General features: G+C 47.4%; 1 protein-coding gene across 1 annotated transcript in view; it reads left to right on the top strand.

Annotated features, from left to right (window-relative positions):
* Positions 1–17,520, top strand: part of LOC149356844 (hemicentin-1-like) — a 172,266-nt gene extending 154,746 nt beyond the window's left edge. Inside the window, exons 16-19 of the mRNA XM_089576441.1 lie at positions 4,742–5,014; positions 12,366–12,656; positions 16,081–16,353; positions 17,267–17,520. Of these exons, the coding sequence (XP_089432567.1) occupies positions 4,742–5,014; positions 12,366–12,656; positions 16,081–16,353; positions 17,267–17,520 (1,091 nt within the window). The remainder of the gene's footprint in view (positions 1–4,741; positions 5,015–12,365; positions 12,657–16,080; positions 16,354–17,266) is intronic.
* The last annotated feature ends 1,014 nt before the right edge of the window (positions 17,521–18,534 follow it).

Raw genomic sequence — 18,534 nt, forward strand, 5'->3', positions numbered from 1 at the left:
GCTCTCTCTCCCTCCGCACACGACACACAAGCTACAGCCCCATAGCGTCGGTTTTTTCAAAGCCGTCAAAGCTGCCTGCAACAACGCAGGCCGGGAGTGGAGTGGTTGCTGAGCAACATTGGCAGTCGTATCACGATTTAGAATGTAGGTGACCTGGTAAGCAAAACCTTTGAACGGTCAGAAAACATCACTAACATAACCAATGAATTCCGGAAGTGTGGTGTTTGGTCATTTTCTCGTGCGCCGCTGGATGATCCTGTGTTTGATGAAGCACCATTGGAAAGCACAGGGGGACAGCAGACTTCCGGTCAACACCAAGATTCCCGCGCTAACTGTTCCCCGCCTACTTCTACCGAAGTCAATGAAGAGCCTGATCATAGTGACTCCAGCTTTTAAGTTCTTTTTCCTATGCCTGCTATGGAAAAAGCAAAAAGAAGGAAGTCGGAGACAAGCACTGTTTTGACCTCATCGCCTTACAAGGCAAAGCTAGTTGCAGCAATATCTCCGAAGGAGTCAGGTATGGCCTCAAGAAAACGAAACGGGAAATTGAACGAAAATCCTGTTGGTGGCAGTGTTCAGTCGCAGAATATTTCACTGAAACGAAAACGTTCTGCAAAGCGATGCAAGCAACAAATGTGACTGGGAGTGCCTCGTGTGCAAAGAATTGTGGAGCAACCCAGCGCCTCGTTCTGTGTGGATCCAATGCACGATGTGTGACGAGTGGGCTCACGAAGAGTGCGCAGGGCCCCATCGATTGTGCTTCAAGTGCTCCGAGTGCAAGAAATGATTTTTGTTGGTTTTGACAAAATGTCTCGTTTTGCCCCACCTTATGTCTCGTTTTGCCCCGTGGGTCGGGGCAAAATGAGACAAATGGGACTTTTTTATAACTGATGAATATTCATAGTTATGATGTTGCAAGGTTTTGCTGACCGCTTAGCTGAGATGCAAAAGAAGGCTCCTGTACAACGTTTTCGTGTTTTGAAATAAAAGCGAAAAACAGTATGAGTTTGAAAATTTTTGTCTCGTTTTACCCCGCCCTACCCTACGCAGATTCCTTACATTGTGCGCTTATTACCGGCGATTCGTCAAGAACTTTTCGCGCATCTCTGAACCTCTGACCCAACTTACCAAAGGCTTACGTGCCTTTTAAATCGAAAACGCCGCAAGTGGAAGCTTTCAAAGAGCTGAAGCGCCGCTTACAGTCACCTCCTGTACTTGGGCACTTTGATGAAAACGCCGAAACCGAAATTCATACCGATGCAAGCAGTGTGGGCTTAGGAGCGGTCTTCGTTCAGAAAAATGGCAGACAGGAGAAAGTTATTGCGTACGCTAGCCGTTCACTGTCGAAAGCCGAAGCCAACTATTCGACGACGGAGAAAGAATGCCTCGCCATTATTTGGGCCACGTCGAAATTTCGCCCCTACCTGTATGGACGACAATTCAAGGTTGTGAGCGATCACCATGATCTGTGCTGGCTAGCCAATTTGAGAGATCCCTCCGGCCGCATTGCTCGTTCGTCGAACGCCTTAAACCGTATTATGAACGCTAAAGGACTCGAAGTTTGCATTCTCCGTGTTTATTTTCATTTTTAAAGCATCAAGGCGACGCTTCTTTGAGAGGGGGGTAATGCCACGCATAATTGTAGTGTTCGTTCGTTTCCGCTCAAGACCGCATGAACGGGGCGTTATCATTTTTATTCCTGACGCTAAAACCGACCGGACTAATCTCGATTAATCACAGCCATGAAGAACTGCATCTACGTTTTTTCAGATTACTGTAGTTGATTTTGACCGCTTATCTCGAAGTTTCCTTGCCAGCTTTAAACTGAGCGATGCAGCGAGCGGCGCGCATTCGTAGTTCGACTACTGACGAGCACGTTTGTTGCATTCGCCGCTGCCGTGCTGTTTAGTTCTTTTGCGGGCGCGAGTCCGCCCAAATAAAGTGCTTCGTTTCAAAGTCTTGTTGGTGTCTTCCTGACCGCTGGACTGCCGTCACTACAACGTGACAATATTATCACAATATCAAAGCTAATTTCTCTCCTTAACAAAATAATATATCAAAGGAGGGGTTTTCTGGATGTTTATGGTTTTATGGGGTTTAACGTCCCAAAGCGACTAAGGCTATGAGAGACGCCGTAGTGGAGGGCTCCGGAAATTTCGACCACCTGGGGTTCTTTAACGTGCACTGACATCGCACAGTACACGGGCCTCGAATTTCTCCTCCAAAGAAATTCAACCGCCACGGCCGGGATCGAACCCGCGTCTTTCGGGACAGCAGCCGAGCACCATAGCCACTGAGCCACCGCGGCGGCTTTTTCTGGATGTGTTTTCGAGCATAAAGTATTTGCTTCGAAGGCAGTGAGGAGTTCCGTTAGGTTGTAGGATATCGAGCGTAATATTTAGGAAAACTTGTAATGATTGAGAATTACCCTGCAGCACGTTAAAAAAAAAATATAAAGGGTCGTGCGAAGCATATGGAGGAAAAAAGTGCTATCGCATGACGCAGTTTTTTTAATAAATGCATAATAGTGGAGAGGCATACAGCAGGTATGCATATAGCAGCAAAGTTGATAAAACGTTCATCTGTGAGTTAGTATCAAGCCACGTTCGTTATTATTCATATTGCCTGGTTTTTCACGAGGACTATTTCTTCGTTATTTTTTGGTCATGGTACCGCAAATTATAAATTATAAGATACAATCTCATCTTACTGGCAAGATAACAGCTGTGTTTACCATGCCCGCACTGTGGGGAGACCTGTGATATCTTCCACATGGTGTGGGCATGTACTCAAAATCCCCACCTCCCCCCTTCCCCTACCCCTTCCAGAGAGGCATGGGAGACTGCCCTCCTCAACTGCTCCTCGCTTGAGTCCCAAAGGGCTCTGGTGAAACGGGCGAGAGACGGGGCATTTTCATGCGGTGTCCCGGACTAGGGACGCCGACCATGTAGCGGGGCCACTCTGTGGCTCCCAAACTCTATTTCAGTAATTAAAAGTTTTCACCACCACCACCAGAAAAGTGGAGGCTAACGGAAGGGGTTCAGACTAGATTAAGGGAAATGCAGCGAGCTATGGAAAGAAAAATGATAGGTGTAACGTTAACAGACCGGAAGCGGGCGCAGTGGCTGAGGGAGCGAACGCGGGTTAATGACATCCTAGTTGAAATCAAGAGGAAGAAATTGGCTTGGGCAGGGTATGCAACGCATAGGCAAGGTAGCCGTTGGTCCTTGAGAGTAACGGAATGGAATCAAAGAGAAGGCAAATGTAGCACGGGGCAGCAAAAAAAAGTTAGGTGGGCGGATGAGATTAAGAAGCTTGCGGGGATACGGTGGCCGCAGCTGGAAGGACGGGGTTAATTGGAGAGACATGGGAGAGGCCTTTGCCCTGCTGCAGTGGGCGTAGTCAGGATGTTGATGATGTGATGAGATGAACTCCCAGACACTTTGGTTTCGGTTTCTGGGGTTAACGCTCCAAAGCGACGCGGGCTATCTAGAACACCGTAGGGGAGGATTCTGGGTAATTTCTACTACCTAGGGTTCATGAACGGGAAGTCATATCGCACAGTACGGGGGCCTGTAGAATTTCGCCGCCATCGAAATGCGACCCGGGCGGCCAGGACCGAACCCGCGTCTTTCGGTTAACCAGCTGAGCACCATAAACGCTAAGCCACCTTTGTGCCCCCTGACAACTGATAGTAAAGACCATTTCAATTTTTCATAACCACGAAATAGCTCTTCATCACGTTCGATTTCTTTATCTTTACCGTGGACGAGTATCCCTTTCGTTTAATTTGTGTTAATTTTTAAATAAGTAGCTTGGGAGCAATTTCGTACATTTGGTCTGATTAAGGGTTTTAACGCCGTAAAGCGACTAATACCCGTGCCACACGGACAGATTTAATGTCATTAAGGGCTTACTGCCTTAAGTTATAATGGCATTCGTACGGTGCCACACGCATAAATTTAATGGCATATGCCTTACTGCCATTAGCGACCGACTGAGTTCGTCACAACTCATTCGCCCGTGCAATGCGTACTCTGGTTCTCATTCCACACGCAGAAAAGCATGCAGCTTTGCTAGTAACAACTTCTTAACGAGTAGGAAATGATTAATTCTTAACTTTCAGTCAGATTAGGCATCTATACCGCATTTTCGATGCTAACAGCGCCATTTTAACCAGCCTTATTGACAGGTACTCTCGACTTGGGCGCTGACATGTGAGTTTATGGCTACTTTTTCGACTTGTAAAGCAGGAACAGCCGTATTTGCTGGAAAATTGTTTTAATATTACATTCGAACAACATTCCAGATATATTCTGCTCATTAGCACTGTTCACATTCAGAGGAAACTTTTGACTACCTTGCAAGCGTTATCCTCATCGTCACTTTTGATAATGGCATTAAATGTGGACGTGTACCACCAACTCCGAAAATAATGGTATTAACAAACCTAAGGCCTTAAGCATTTACTCCCGTTTCTTGTGAGCATGTGGCATGGTTATAAGGCAAGCAGGGACGTCGTAGCGGAGGGCTTCGGGTAATTTCGGTCACCTGGGGTTCATTAATGTGCACTGACCTCGCACAGTACACGAGCGCAGTACAAACTGCGTCATTTATACTAAGCGAGAAATAAAATCTCGCGGGCCGTTCTTTCGCTTCGGCTTCATCATATAGCTCTGGAGCAATTTAGACGGATATAAATCACATAGCGCGTGTATGCTGGCACTTGTACCCCTTGCAGTACCTCCAAGCATCCGTCCTGCCGCCGACCCTGGCCCTGTGGTGGCGGTGAGGGGCCACCCGGCTAGGCTGGCGTGTGAGGTGACCGGCGTGCCGGCGCCCACAGTGTCCTGGTTCAAGACGGACGCCCAGGGCCTCGCCAGGCTGCCCGTTGGAACCGGCCCCTTCCTGGACTTTACAGACGGTGTCTCTACCGACCACGAGGGATGTTACATATGCGTCGCCGAAAACGAGGCTGGTAGCCAAGAACGAGCAGTTGTACTCAGCGTCTTGGGTAGGCGGTTTTCCTGTTGGCTCTGTTTCTCATTTTCGTAAGCGCTGGAATCAGCACGTAGCCAGAGAGAGACAGACAAGGAAGAGCGCTGCTTCCAACTGATTTATTCAGTGAAAACCGCATACGCTTTGTCTGCATCCTCAAGCACTCGAATGACAGCGCAGAAGCTAGAATGCATGCGAAAGATTTCTATTTCATACTAAGAAAGGCTAGCTCCTTTCTTGATAATCAGATATTTTGATGGTGAACTGACACAGTTACTTCTAAGTAATGCTACTTTCGGTGCTTCAGTGATCTCTAGAGTTAGTTGATCTCGACTTCTTTCAGTGATACGGCGCTGATTTCGGAATGGAACACAGGCGCGGCACTTTTTCAGCTAACGGCAACGAAGCCCAAAGACGAATTTCTTGCACTGCGGTTGGGCTCGCGCAGTCGGTCGTTAAAACAGCGGGGAGCAGTGAATTAACAACGCAATCATCTCACACAGTGTATGCAGTTAGGCGTTTTATACCACATTTCCGGTTTTTGAAAGAAGCATACGTCTTTGTCAGGTTGCACAGTTTGTTTAGCTTGTGGGGGGGGGGGGGGGACACGGTGGCGAGAAGAGCCACCGTCCAGACTACGCCGCTGTTAACCCAATAATCCGTCAGCCTCAGGAATATGCCTCAGCAATATAGAACCCTCACCAGGCCTACTTAATACAATTGCTCGAAGCTATCTAGAACCGGGCAGCTCGCTTCATAACGTCGCAGTATTCGCTCGACACAGCTTTACCAACATAGAATCGTCTCTCGGCCTTGAACCATTAGCACTCCGCAGAAAAGTATCAATTCTTTGTCTTTTACACAAACTATACTTTAACTTCCCTGCACTACGCCAAACTTTGTTACATGCTCCCTTACGCTCATCTCGCCGATTATTCAACTCCCTCAGCATTCAGCGGTTGCACGGTTCATCCAACGCTTTCAACAAATCTTTCCTTCCCATCGCCATAGAAGAATGGAACAACCTTCCTGAAACCGTTGTCATCGAATCTAATCCCACCAGATTTAGGCAGCTACTAACAGACCACTTGAACCAGCTATAGCTACTTCCCTCGTGCTGCTCTGCCTGCAATTTGAGCTGCTTGTGTCATTGCGTCACCCCCCCACAAGTGTTTTCCCACTTATTTAATTTCTGCACATTTTAATGTTTAATTTTATATACAACTGCTTTGTCATATATCTTCTGTATTATTTGGATTACCTGACGTTAATTTCACGTCCAACTTGTTATTCATGTTATTTTTGTTATGCTTTTTTTAAGTTCACATGCCCTTGAATGACCGCTTTAGACCACTGTCTTCACCCCCCCCCCTTATGTAATATCCCAGACGGGATCTTTAAGGGAACAATAAATGATGTGATGAGTATCGCATCTTTAGGTGTAGTTTGCTGTGTAGTGTAGTTTAGTGCAGTGTAGGCTAGTAGTGGTGGTCTTCTAGCGTGTTTATTCTAACTAAATAAGGAGGAAAAGAATTGACACGCAGTCGCTTCCACTGTTGTGTTGTTTTTCATAAACACTGTTTTCAGTGTAGTGCAGTTCATTGCAGCAGACAAAAAACAAAAAAAACATTGTGGTAAAGTCTTACTTATTAGGGAGTTTTAGAATAGGGGGCCCCAACGCTTGGGGGCCCCAAGGAAATAGCGGGCCCCAGCGCTACGTACGAGTGCGTCGGTGAGTTTTAGAATAGGGGTTTCCCCTACGCAGCGGAGCCAGGCTTGCGTTTATCGACTGCAGCGCCACTACGGCAAACCAAAAAGATACTCTTAAAAAAGATTTTCAAATATGCGTTCATTTCATCGTCAGAAACTGTTATTATTGCAGACATATGATTTAAAAGTAAAAATTATAAGTTTGTGTTTTTACGGAATCGAGAAACTCCATTCGAAAGTCCCACCAAGTCATCTCTACGGCAACCAAATGATGCGTACTCGCTTAGCCTAGCAGCTTTGTAAACACAGAAGCAATCTGAAAATACAGGGCATTTCATCGCTAAAATTTTGTGGTGAGGGCATCATCAGACAAAGCGATAGCTTCGTGTGCCTTTTGTTTGCCGTGAACTTAATACACAGAGTAGCGGCAACAACGAATCGGTGGTGAAGCGGGAGGCCCCGCTTCGACGGGCACCGCCATGTTGCCTGTACGTAGAGCGGCGTCAGGGCTCACGCCCGTTTGAACCTCGCGCGCTCTCTGACGTCAAACGACGCATACTCGCTAAGCCTAGCAGCAATGTAAACACAGAAGCAATCTGAAAATCTGGGGTGTTTTATCGCTAAAATTTTGTGGTGAGGGCATCATCAGACAAAGCGATAGCTTCGTGTGCCTTTTGTTTGCCGTGAACTTAATACACAGAGTAGCGGCAACAACGAATCGGTGGTGAAGCGGGAGGCCCCGCTTCGACGGGCACCGCCATGTTGCCTGTACGTAGAGCGGCGTCAGGGCTCACGCCCGTTTGAACCTCGCGCGCTCTCTGACGTCAAACGACGCATACTCGCTAAGCCTAGCAGCAATGTAAACACAGAAGCAATCTGAAAATACAGGGCATTTCATCGCTAAAATTTTGTGGTGAGGGCATCATCAGACAAAGCGATAGCTTCGTGTGCCTTTTGTTTGCCGTGAACTTAATACACAGAGTAGCGGCAACAACGAATCGGTGGTGAAGCGGGAGGCCCCGCTTCGACGGGCACCGCCATGTTGCCTGTACGTAGAGCGGCGTCAGGGCTCACGCCCGTTTGAACCTCGCGCGCTCTCTGACGTCAAACGACGCATACTCGCTAAGCCTAGCAGCAATGTAAACACAGAAGCAATCTGAAAATACAGGGCATTTCATCGCTAAAATTTTGTGGTGAGGGCATCATCAGACAAAGCGATAGCTTCGTGTGCCTTTTGTTTGCCGTGAACTTAATACACAGAGTAGCGGCAACAACGGATCGGTGGTGAAGCGGGAGGCCCCGCTTCGACGGGCACCGCCATGTTGCCTGTACGTAGAGCGGCGTCAGGGCTCACGCCCGTTTGAACCTCGCGCGCTCTCTGACGTCAATCGACGCATACTCGCTAAGCCTAGCAGCAATGTAAACACAGAAGCAATCTGAAAATACAGGGCATTTCATCGCTAAAATTTTGTGGTGAGGGCATCATCAGACAAAGCGATAGCTTCGTGTGCCTTTTGTTTGCCGTGAACTTAATACACAGAGCAGCGGCAACAACGAATCGGTGGTGAAGCGGGAGGCCCCGCTTCGACGGGCACCGCCATGTTGCCTGTACGTAGAGCGGCGTCAGGGCTCACGCCCGTTTGAACCTCGCGCGCTCTCTGACGTCAAACGACGCATACTCGCTAAGCCTAGCAGCAATGTAAACACAGAAGCAATCTCAAAATACAGGGCATTTCATCGCTAAAATTTTGTGGTGAGGGCATCATCAGACAAAGCGATAGCTTCGTGTGCCTTTTGTTTGCCGTGAACTTAATACACAGAGTAGCGGCAACAACGAATCGGTGGTGAAGCGGGAGGCCCCGCTTCGACGGGCACCGCCATGTTGCCTGTACGTAGAGCGGCGTCAGGGCTCACGCCCGTTTGAACCTCGCGCGCTCTCTGACGTCAAACGACGCATACTCGCTAAGCCTAGCAGCAATGTAAACACAGAAGCAATCTGAAAATCTGGGGTGTTTTATCGCTAAAACTTTGTGGTGAGGGCATCATCAGACAAAGCGATAGCTTCGTGTGCCTTTCGTTTGCCATGAACGTGGGGCACAGCGCAGCGACAACAACGAATCGGTGGTGCAGTGAGAGGCTCCGCTTCGACGGGCGCCGCCATGTTGCCTGAACGTAGAGCAGCGTTGGGGCGCACGCTATTTTGGCGAAATAGCGTTCGCCGCTAACGTTAACCCAAGACGCAGGGCGGGGCTTGCGTTCTGCGCATGCGCACTTCGACGCCCCAAACTTCTTGGGGCCCCCAAAGCTTGGGGCCCCCTATTCTAAAACTCCCTATTTCCTCGACCATGTAATGGCCTGGCACCAAACACGTCCATTAAAAGTTTCAGCCTCGTTGATTTCATCACTTTTTAAAATACAAACGTGATTGCAGCAACATTAAGCTTACAGTGATTTTTCAGGGACTACAATGCTCCACACAAGTACGCATGCCCAAAGGGTAGATCAAGAACAAAAATTCAGGGGGCACTTTGACTGTCTAAAGTGGGTAGAGGCGAAAGCGTTTTCCGCACCACTTTCGCTGCTTCTGTGGCACTGGTGGCGTCACATATAATTGAGTACTAATTACTAAGTGATGACAAATCACTAATTAATGCTTAATTACTGATTGATGCCTGAATACTAATTAAATGCTAATTAATGACACTTAAGTTTCGCCTTTAGGAGTGGAACGCGACAGCGTGTTGTAGCCCGGCCAAGGAGTCCACGGAACGCCACCACCCGTTCGTCGCGATGCCTTGACCTTTGAACGCAACGCTTTTTGAGGAAAGGAAATGGCGCAGTAACTGTCTCGCATACCTCGATGGACAGCCGTCAAAATTAATGGGGGCACTTTTTTGACCAAAAATGTAGTCACCAATGTGTGGTTAAGATGTTAAGCTTCGCCTCTAAGAGTGGAACGCGACAGCGTCTTGCAACGCTGCCTGTTAGTCCATAGAACGCCATCGCCCATTCGGTTCTACGCCTTGCTCGTCGGTAAATTGGTTTTTGAGGAAAGGAAATGTATCTGTCTCTCACACCTCGGTGGACACCGAAATCTCGCCAGGAGGAAAGGGAGGAGGATGGGAGTGAGCGAAGACACCGTATTCACTAGACGCACCTTTGTTCTTCCCAAACCATTGAGCTGGCATGGCGGAGTGGATAGCATGCTCGTCTCGCACGCCCGAGACGAGCTCGATTCCCGAGCTCGACCAATTTCCTACTCGGTTTTATTTATTTATATGGCCTGACTAGAAAACTTAATTAGGCTAGCTGGGTAATTAAGCAATTAACTAAGCTCAGTCCCACTTGGAGCATCACTATACGATCCCTTCAATTGGTTGCATGGTTACTAGGTTGAAATTCGCGCACTGTGACGTCACGACCGTTATGACCAATTGAAAAGCGTGACATTTCTGTCGACAACTGCTGCTTACAACGATGAGGCATTAAAGGCTTTCGCCTTCAAATCGAAAACTGTCCCATCAGCTGCCAATCCAGCATTACGAAGTGCATAAATTTGAGGCTGTAATGCCGGCAGGGTTAGCTTTCAACGGCCCTCCTGCATCTCCGACAGCTGACATTCTGTTCTTGCTTAGCCAGATATGTTGAAAAAGACCGTTTCTGCAAGTATATAACAAATTAATTTTGTTGTGTGCGGAAAACAAAATTATTCGCATTTCAATGCTTTGTGTCGCAGATGATCAGTGAGTCATAACAGGCAATTTTCGCTCTGTTCTGCTGTCAAGTCAAAGCGCTTTCTTCCTAGCAAATCGTTCCGGTTCCGATAGCTTTAATCACACCCTGACAGACGGGAGGTGATTGGTGCCGCCTCAGGCGCTACATACTACTGGTGGCGTTTCGGGAACAGCGACGAATGAGCATAACATATAAATAACAGCGCAAAAAAGCAAGACTCACGACGAAGAACGGGGACAAACAAGCGCTGATCGAATGAGCATGACTCGTGCGACGCCTATCGCGCAAAAGCGGGCACAAGAGCTGCAAATGTTTTGGGGCGAGCGTCGCGGACGTGTGTGTCTACTTTGTTGCACCTTTGTTTTCATATTATAGAACTTTAATCCAGTTCCACAATAGTCGCTATCGAGGAATGCACACAAATCTGAGATTAAACGTTCTGCTCTGTTCTATTCAAAAGTGTTTACCTAGTAATGCGCACAACCAATGAGGTTTTTCGATGCGGTGATGCGCAGTTGGAGATCCACGCAACGAGAGACTCTTGGTGTTGCATATTTCATGCACCGCGGATCTCTGTTGTACACTTTGCATTCAGCCCTCTGCACTGAATGGCATTTCCTCAGCCTTAACATTAATAACACGTGTATGACTTTAGTGAAAATTCTTTTGTTCATTGCACCATATCTGTTCCACGTGATAAATAAATTGACAGCATGTGATGCGTGTCATGCATTACATGCACCCTGAAAGGCTTCGCGTCAAGGGTAAAGGAAGCGAAGCACTGATACATTCTTAATCACCCATCATCTGTATAGAAATATTTCCGATCTTGATTGTGTAGCACCAGAGATACTGGCGGTCAAAAACAACCCTGCTTCTTTGCTCTCTCAGCTCATACACCGCAGTAGGCAGAAATAAAAGGAGATTAGAGGTAGCGAACCACGCTCCGCCCAGAAATAAGTCACGGGGCTTGGTTGTTAACTTTTCTTTGGCGCTCGCTCCCCCACTGCCGCACGAGATAAGAAGACATATGGAAGGGAGCAAAGCTCCGCTGTCTCTATCCGGCCGTGCCTCCCACCTCCTTCGTCTAAGATTTTTTTTTCGGTTTTTGAGGAGCCATTAAAAGCCCCTCACGGCTGTTTTCACGTGAGCCTTATGACGTTACACGGCAGGATTTGCGCAAGAGACCGGCAACGGCCGTCGCTGAGAGGCGCGGGAATGAGTTATTGCAAATTACTACCTATAGCTTTCGAGGACTTGTCCATGGCATTGTTGGTGACCTGTACTGCTACGTAATATCCTTTATGCAGCGAACATCAATGCCTGACGGCCAGTCTTGCTATAGGCAAATGCTACGCGGCATTTATGCCATGTTGCAATTACCACTCTCTTGTGGGAATTGCTACAGCGGCCATTGTATGAATGAACGACTGCAAGAGCGTAGCAGGGCAATAGTTTCCCTGACTGGTGGAGGACATTTAGCTGACGACATTTGCCGTTGCTCGTTCATGTCGGTATGTGCAACGTGCTTTTGAATCCGACAAGTGGGGTGGCTAAGTTTTGGGCGCAAAAAACCCCAAAACATTTGAATGCAACTAAATTTTTAGTGGAAAAGATGACTGCAGCAGTGCTTCTACTGTGGCACTTTGGAAAAAAAAAAGAAATATGTTACTTAAAGGCGCATGCATACTTCCTGCCATTCAAGTACGAACAAAAAAAAAACTGCAGATGAGAAAGAATAAACGTCTGAAACATATGCTTTTGTTGTTTTGGGGGCTTCGAACGACTGTCGTCTTTTCCGAAAAAAGTACCCTTGCGCTCTGTATCTCCAGCACTGCCTAGTGTATTGTGGAGGAAACATGGCTCATGAGGACAGCTTATTTATAGATTACGCATAAATTAGCGCTTCAATCACTCTGTAGCGCCGCCCACTGTGGAGCGTGCTGACACCGCCGAGGTCAGCGTTATGGTGGTGGCCGGCCAGAACGCTTCGTTGAGCTGCACGGCGGCAGGCAGCCCGCAGCCGGAGATCAGCTGGCTAAGGAGAGGCACTTTAGTGGGGAAGGACGAAGAGAAGCTCTACACGTCTGGCGGAAAAGGTGCGAGCACGCTCACCATCGTGGACGTGGAAGCGAGCGACGCCGGAGCCTACCTGTGTGTGGCCACCAACGGGGGAGGCGTAGCCGCCGTCGAGTACCGCGTTGACGTCGTTGGTGAGTCTCGCTGCCCTACTCTGCTCAATCGTGTCGCTAACCCTAATAATGCGCACATACCGCGCTCCGCTCCTCCGTGCGAGAAATTCTCACTTGTCCGTCCATGTCAGTCACGTGTCGCCAGTTGTGCCTTTAAGCTAGTAACGAAGTAAATTGACAGAGGGATAATCAAAATTTGCTACCTGTCAGTCACTCATGAAAACAAAATGACGCCTGAACGTTAACTTGATGAGCTTAAAGAGTTTTTGTGGGGGACTGGGTGAATCATTTACCTAGTGAAGAAGAAGCAGAGCTATAGGTTCTGGAGACAATAAATTTGGTCGGATGCGTTGCCAGTAGAAGTGGCATATATGCCGGTCGTCAGCATGCAACCATCACAGTAGTGCTGTGAATGGAAAATATCATGATATGAAAGAAAGGCAGAACATCTGCGTGTAACTCAGATCAGAGTCGTAAAATTATGTAGCTGTGCTATAGGAACATATCAAAAGTAATGAATGGAAGCTCAAAAAAAAAAACTCCCTCGTTAAACCCAAATACATGCTAGATTGTTTTATTCTTGTGTAAAACGCTAAAAGTGTGGAAATGCGGAAGAAAAATGAGCGAAAAATTAGCGGACTGACAGTAAATGCGATGCCTGCATACGGGTACAGGGCTGGTTTCCTGAACTAGCCCTGACCTGCCCCCAAGTACCTTTCTGTTCCTGTTCGGTCATAGTTGCAAAGCAAAATGCACCCCAACCAGCCCACCCAAATCCTTTGTTAAACAAAAATTCAGGAAATCCTCTTTAGCTTTTATTTTTCTTAATAAACGCGGACAATTGTCGAGTATTCGAGGTGTACAGGTGTGACCACTTTGAGGTTCGTCCGCTTTTTTGCGCACCTTCGCAAGAACCTTTCTCCTTTACCCCCCAGCTGACTTGGACCAGCCAGGCTCAGCATTAGCCGACTGTCATTACTAGGTTAAGCCGAGTCAAGCTTATATTGTGTTTTCTGGTACTCTGTGCGCGGTTTAAGTCAGTAGGACTCGTCCAATGCATTTTTGTTTGCCAACAGGTGGCAGCACGTCTGCAAAATGACGATTTTAGTACCATTTTCGAACAAAAATCTGTCCGTTAGTGCGTTAGCTGGGAAAAATGACCGAGCTGGCTTTGGGAGCAGGTAGCATGAGAAAGGCAGCGTAATGCAGAGAATCGAATGGCAATATATAAGATTGTTAATAGATGGTTTTATCATATGCTGTGTACCGCTTCCTGCGTACACCGAGCCTCCTTTTGTGCATGCGCACCGGCGGCACGCAGTACACGTTAAACAATAGTTAGTTTGGTACGCAGTTATATCACTCAGCAAGGAGCCAGTTTCACCCTTTTATAGCTTCAGTACAGCAGAAGCTGTGACTTTCGGAAAGCAGATTCGCCTCGCTCACGCCTGTCTCAGTGTTTTATAAGGAAATGAGTGTCTCATTTATACGCGCCACAGCTGAGCTAGACCGATGAACTGATGTTAGGGAGCGTCCCCGTTGCTACAGGGGTGGTGGTAGATGCCTCCTCGCTCGGTATTTATATTTCTCACACCAATATGTTTAACTTAAATGTAATGTCTAGAAATTCTCAATTTTTCTTTACATACAAATTTTTCTCACTTTTATATTTCATGAATTTTCATCGAAAATTTGATCCTTATCTACCTGTCATGCTTTTAAACCACTAATCATCTCGTCAGTACAAGCTACCAGGAAAGTTTGCCGTCGTAATATAGTAGAACACTCGACAGCCCGTGGGGAAGTTTAGCTCTTGTGATTGACTTGTCTCTTGATGACCGGGAAAACAACGCCCTTTCGTCAATCGACTTTGTTTGACTGGCGTACAGCACAGCATATCTTCCAAAATGGTATTTTCAAAATCTTAAGGCATGTCGGTGCGCTGAGCGGAGAGTGAGACCGGGAATACAGGAGCCTTTTTTTTTTATTCAGGTGTAGTGGGAGATTATTGCCGGGACCGCCTGCTCCTTCCCTCTAAATATGGGGCTGTTAGTAATATTGAAAAAGTGTGTGTTTTTATTGCGGAAGGACTAGTTCACTAGCAAAAAGCAGGTGGGTCTCTGAAGTCTCCACCTTTGACCCTTCACATTTGACCCTTGAGATGAAATTACTTGGATATGGTGCAGCTAGGAGAAGGTCACATAGTACCAAAGTTTAAAAGGAATTGTCTTTGAAGACAATGTATCGAAATGCGTAGGAAAAAGTGAAGCGAATTCGAAGGACAGGTTAAGTCAATGTTCAGGCAATAGTAAATTTAATTAGAAGCAAATGCTTTCGCGCGTCGTACTCGGGTTAACGGCGTTAAAATGCTGTCATACTTTTTTCAGTTTAGAGAATATTTTTTCTTATAGCACTGCCACGAGAACACACCTTAGACGTGTTAATCACCTAGTGGATTCACTAAAATCTTGTAATAAAGAACTAGGAATTACAGTTCGTTTCCTCATTTCTCCTCAGCGCGTCATTTCTAATGGCCATACCATTTTCTAGACTATTGGAGAAGCCATTCTCGTCGGATCTACAGAGAAAATAATGGGGTTTGCTAAAATCTAAAACTCGTATGACCAGCTACAAATCCCAATATCATCAAGAGCCCAACTGTTACGCCTAAAAAGATAAGTATTTGATTTCAATTAATCAACTTGCAAATAACACGTCTAAGATAATACGTCCTCTACTAGTGGCAATGCTAGGAGAAATAAAATGCTTTAAAAGAACGTTTTCTTTTCTAAAAAAAGAATGGTTTTAAGATTTACTAAAAGTCGTAGGTGAAACACCCTGCATAATGGATGCACGGAGAAAAATGAACCGCCGTATAAGAAAGTGTGACAACTCCAAAGGGATTCAAGCTTCATCTAGTCCTTCCGCATCAACGAAGTCCTCGCGCACAATGTACAGCTGGCACGAGAAGTTTATAGAGTGTGTGAGCTCGGGACAAAATTCATTGTGTCACTCCTTAACGCTCCAGTCTCCTAGTACTGGTGCCAGCGCGTGGAAAACGCAAGTTTCCTCATACGTGCAGGTATTTCACGACTTCCCCTAACTATTTCCCCCCACCAATACCCCTCAAACTCTCCTGCTGACTGTACAACCCAACTGTACCTTATCCTCATACATATGCTGGCGCTTATGCGCCTTGAACATTTTTGCGGCTTTGGTGGAAGGAGAGTGCTCCACCGACGCGATACGTCATAGCCAGGACAGCTGCTTGGGCATGTTGGTTACTCATTTGTGATGGAACAGCGCAAACACCGAGACAAGAAACAGCGCTTGTCTCTTGTCCCGGTGTTTTGCGCTGTTCCATCGCGTCATAGCGTTCGTGTTCTGTTTGCCCTTTTCAGCGCCGCTCCCTGCCTCTCCCCCATCCCCCGCTGATATTTCGCAGTACCTCCGCACGTCTCGCGCGCCAATGCCACGACAGAGGAGGTCGTCCTCGCCCAGCACCCCTTCTCGCTGCCCTGCGACGCCGACGGCGACCCGCTGCCCAGTATATCGTGGCACCACGAAGGGCTTCCCGCTCCACGCGACTCACTCACCACAGTCCGGGCCGGCTGGCTGCACGTCAGCGCCGCCAAACGCCACCACGCCGGCCACTACATGTGCGAGGCCAGCAACGTCGGCGGCTCCGTTCGGATCGTCTACAACGTGACTGTCTGGGGTAACTTGATACGGATTGCGTTTGTGAGAGTGGAATTATGCGTGATTCACCGAAAGCTTCGGCACGTGTTTGAGAAAACGGCATGTTTGGGACACTCGACCTCTCCAAAGGAATGTGTGTGCGATTTGTACGTGCGGCGGTTCCTTGAAAAATTGAGTAGGTCTTCACTCCGCTGATGCCTGCTAATGCAGAAATGCAGTGTGGAGGCATCTTGGATAACATTTGGGTGTAAAAAACAATCATTGAACACCGTTGCCCGATGCTGCTTAAGGTGCGAATCTAGAGAAGGCGAAAGTAGAGGTCTTTCCTGGTGTCTGTAGCGCTTTCAGCTGTTCCTTTAATTGCTTTCTTTTTATCTACAGTCCAGGTGACCACGTACTATCCCTTTATGGGATAACGGGACAGATGGGTCCCGCTTTTTACTCTCACGAAAAACCTCCGTACGCGCCAGCGGGTGAATTTCTGGGCAACAGTCTTGTCGCGCCATCTATCTTGAGTCTTTGACAACGCTTGTGCCACTAAGTTTTAGGTTTTCCTGTAGATGGCACCACCAGCATTCAAAGCTGAACTTTTTCCTTTGTGAAGATTCGTGCCGGAAAAATTGATCCCGCTTGTTCGCGCCCAAAAAGATTTCGAGATGAATGGTAAGTTTTTCCTTTTCTGTCCTTCAAGGGAAATACTTGGTGCATGCCCTAAACGATTTATTAGGTGGTCAGAATCGCAGAGTGCCCGAAAAAGAGGTCTCTATGAGCGCCAGAGCCGGATTGACGGGATCGAAAACACTAAGCGAACGTGAAGGGCGCGCTCCAGGGGCATAATTTTTGCACAGAGAATGCTGAAAATATGCTACGACTAACGAAGTAAGCTGTCGATGTTGATAATTCTAAGTTTCGTATCGTTTACGAATTCGCAGGGGGCTCGCTTACGCGGGATGAAGCGCTGGTGCTCTACTTCAGTTTGCCTAACGAGTCTGAGACTAGCGAAGACGACGCCCAAATCAGCGAGGACAACTTAGTCCCTGAGCTAGCGCCGTTGGATTTGAGCTTTGAAGACGACGAAATCGAAGCTGGTCCATCAATGAGCAAGCGCCAACGGCGGTCTACTCCTTCAAAAAAGTTTCAGGAGGAAACGGAATGCGCTCCTGCTGGATCAAGGTGGAGAGAGTGAGCCAGAAGAGGAGGAGGTCGGCAGTGCATGGACTACAAATGAACCGCTAAATACAGTTCAAAGCCCAAAGGCATGGGATTCTCAAACCTCCCCAAAGGCGCCAGCACGCGCAGTTGATGCATTCGCGCTCTATTTTGATGATGAGATGATTGAATTCATAGTTGAGCAGACGAACCTCTTCGGTGCAAAGAAGTACCCAAGGAAGTGGCAAGTTCTGACAAAAGAAGAGTTACGAGCATATTTTGGTGCACTGCTGTTGATGAGCGTGTGCCCAAGGCACCACCTGTATCAGTATTGGAGCCGTGACCCCATTGTGAAGAAATTTCAAAGCTGATGTCCTTGAAACGATTTCAGCAAATTATGAACTCGCTTCATGTGAATGTCACAACGAAAGAAAAAAAGAGAGAAGAGGGATATGACCGTCTGGCCAAGGTGCGCCCTCTTATTACAAAAAATGGTCGGAATTGCGGACGAAGTAAGGTTAGCAGGTAATGGTCACAACCCACGGAAAGTGCCAAACAGGCGAAGATGTAGGTGGTGTGCCACCTCCGGGAGTGAAACGCGCACGAAGTTTGTGTGTGGTGTGTGTAATGTACCCCTGTGTGCATTCTGCTTCGGCCCCTACCACCAACAATGACAGAACTAACCACAGCTTGGTACTCGCGTGAGTCAATGGGACAGTGTTGTCCCACTTTTTCAAAAGGACAGCATGTGCCAATGGGACACATGCGTCCCACTTTTTTTGATTAAACTACTGCTGCTATTCTTCTGAAATTTCTTCCATATCATTTCTGAAGACGCCTAGACCCGAAAAATGTGTAGTGTTTTTCTCTATGTCACGGAAATTATAGGTGAACCCACAAAGGGCTATGAGGCTACTCCTTTCACGCATTTGCTAATAACTCCTTATAATCCCGACGCAAATACGCGCACACCGTTCGAGAGACGTTTCGAAGCGCTCGATGGCGTCTCATAATCGCGCGTGCCGTTCGACGCAGCGAACACTAAAAGCTG

Source organism: Amblyomma mixtum, chromosome 3 (genome assembly GCF_055824585.1).
Source record: "Amblyomma mixtum isolate Tamu chromosome 3, ASM5582458v1, whole genome shotgun sequence".
Classification (NCBI taxonomy): Eukaryota; Metazoa; Arthropoda; class Arachnida; order Ixodida; family Ixodidae; genus Amblyomma; species Amblyomma mixtum.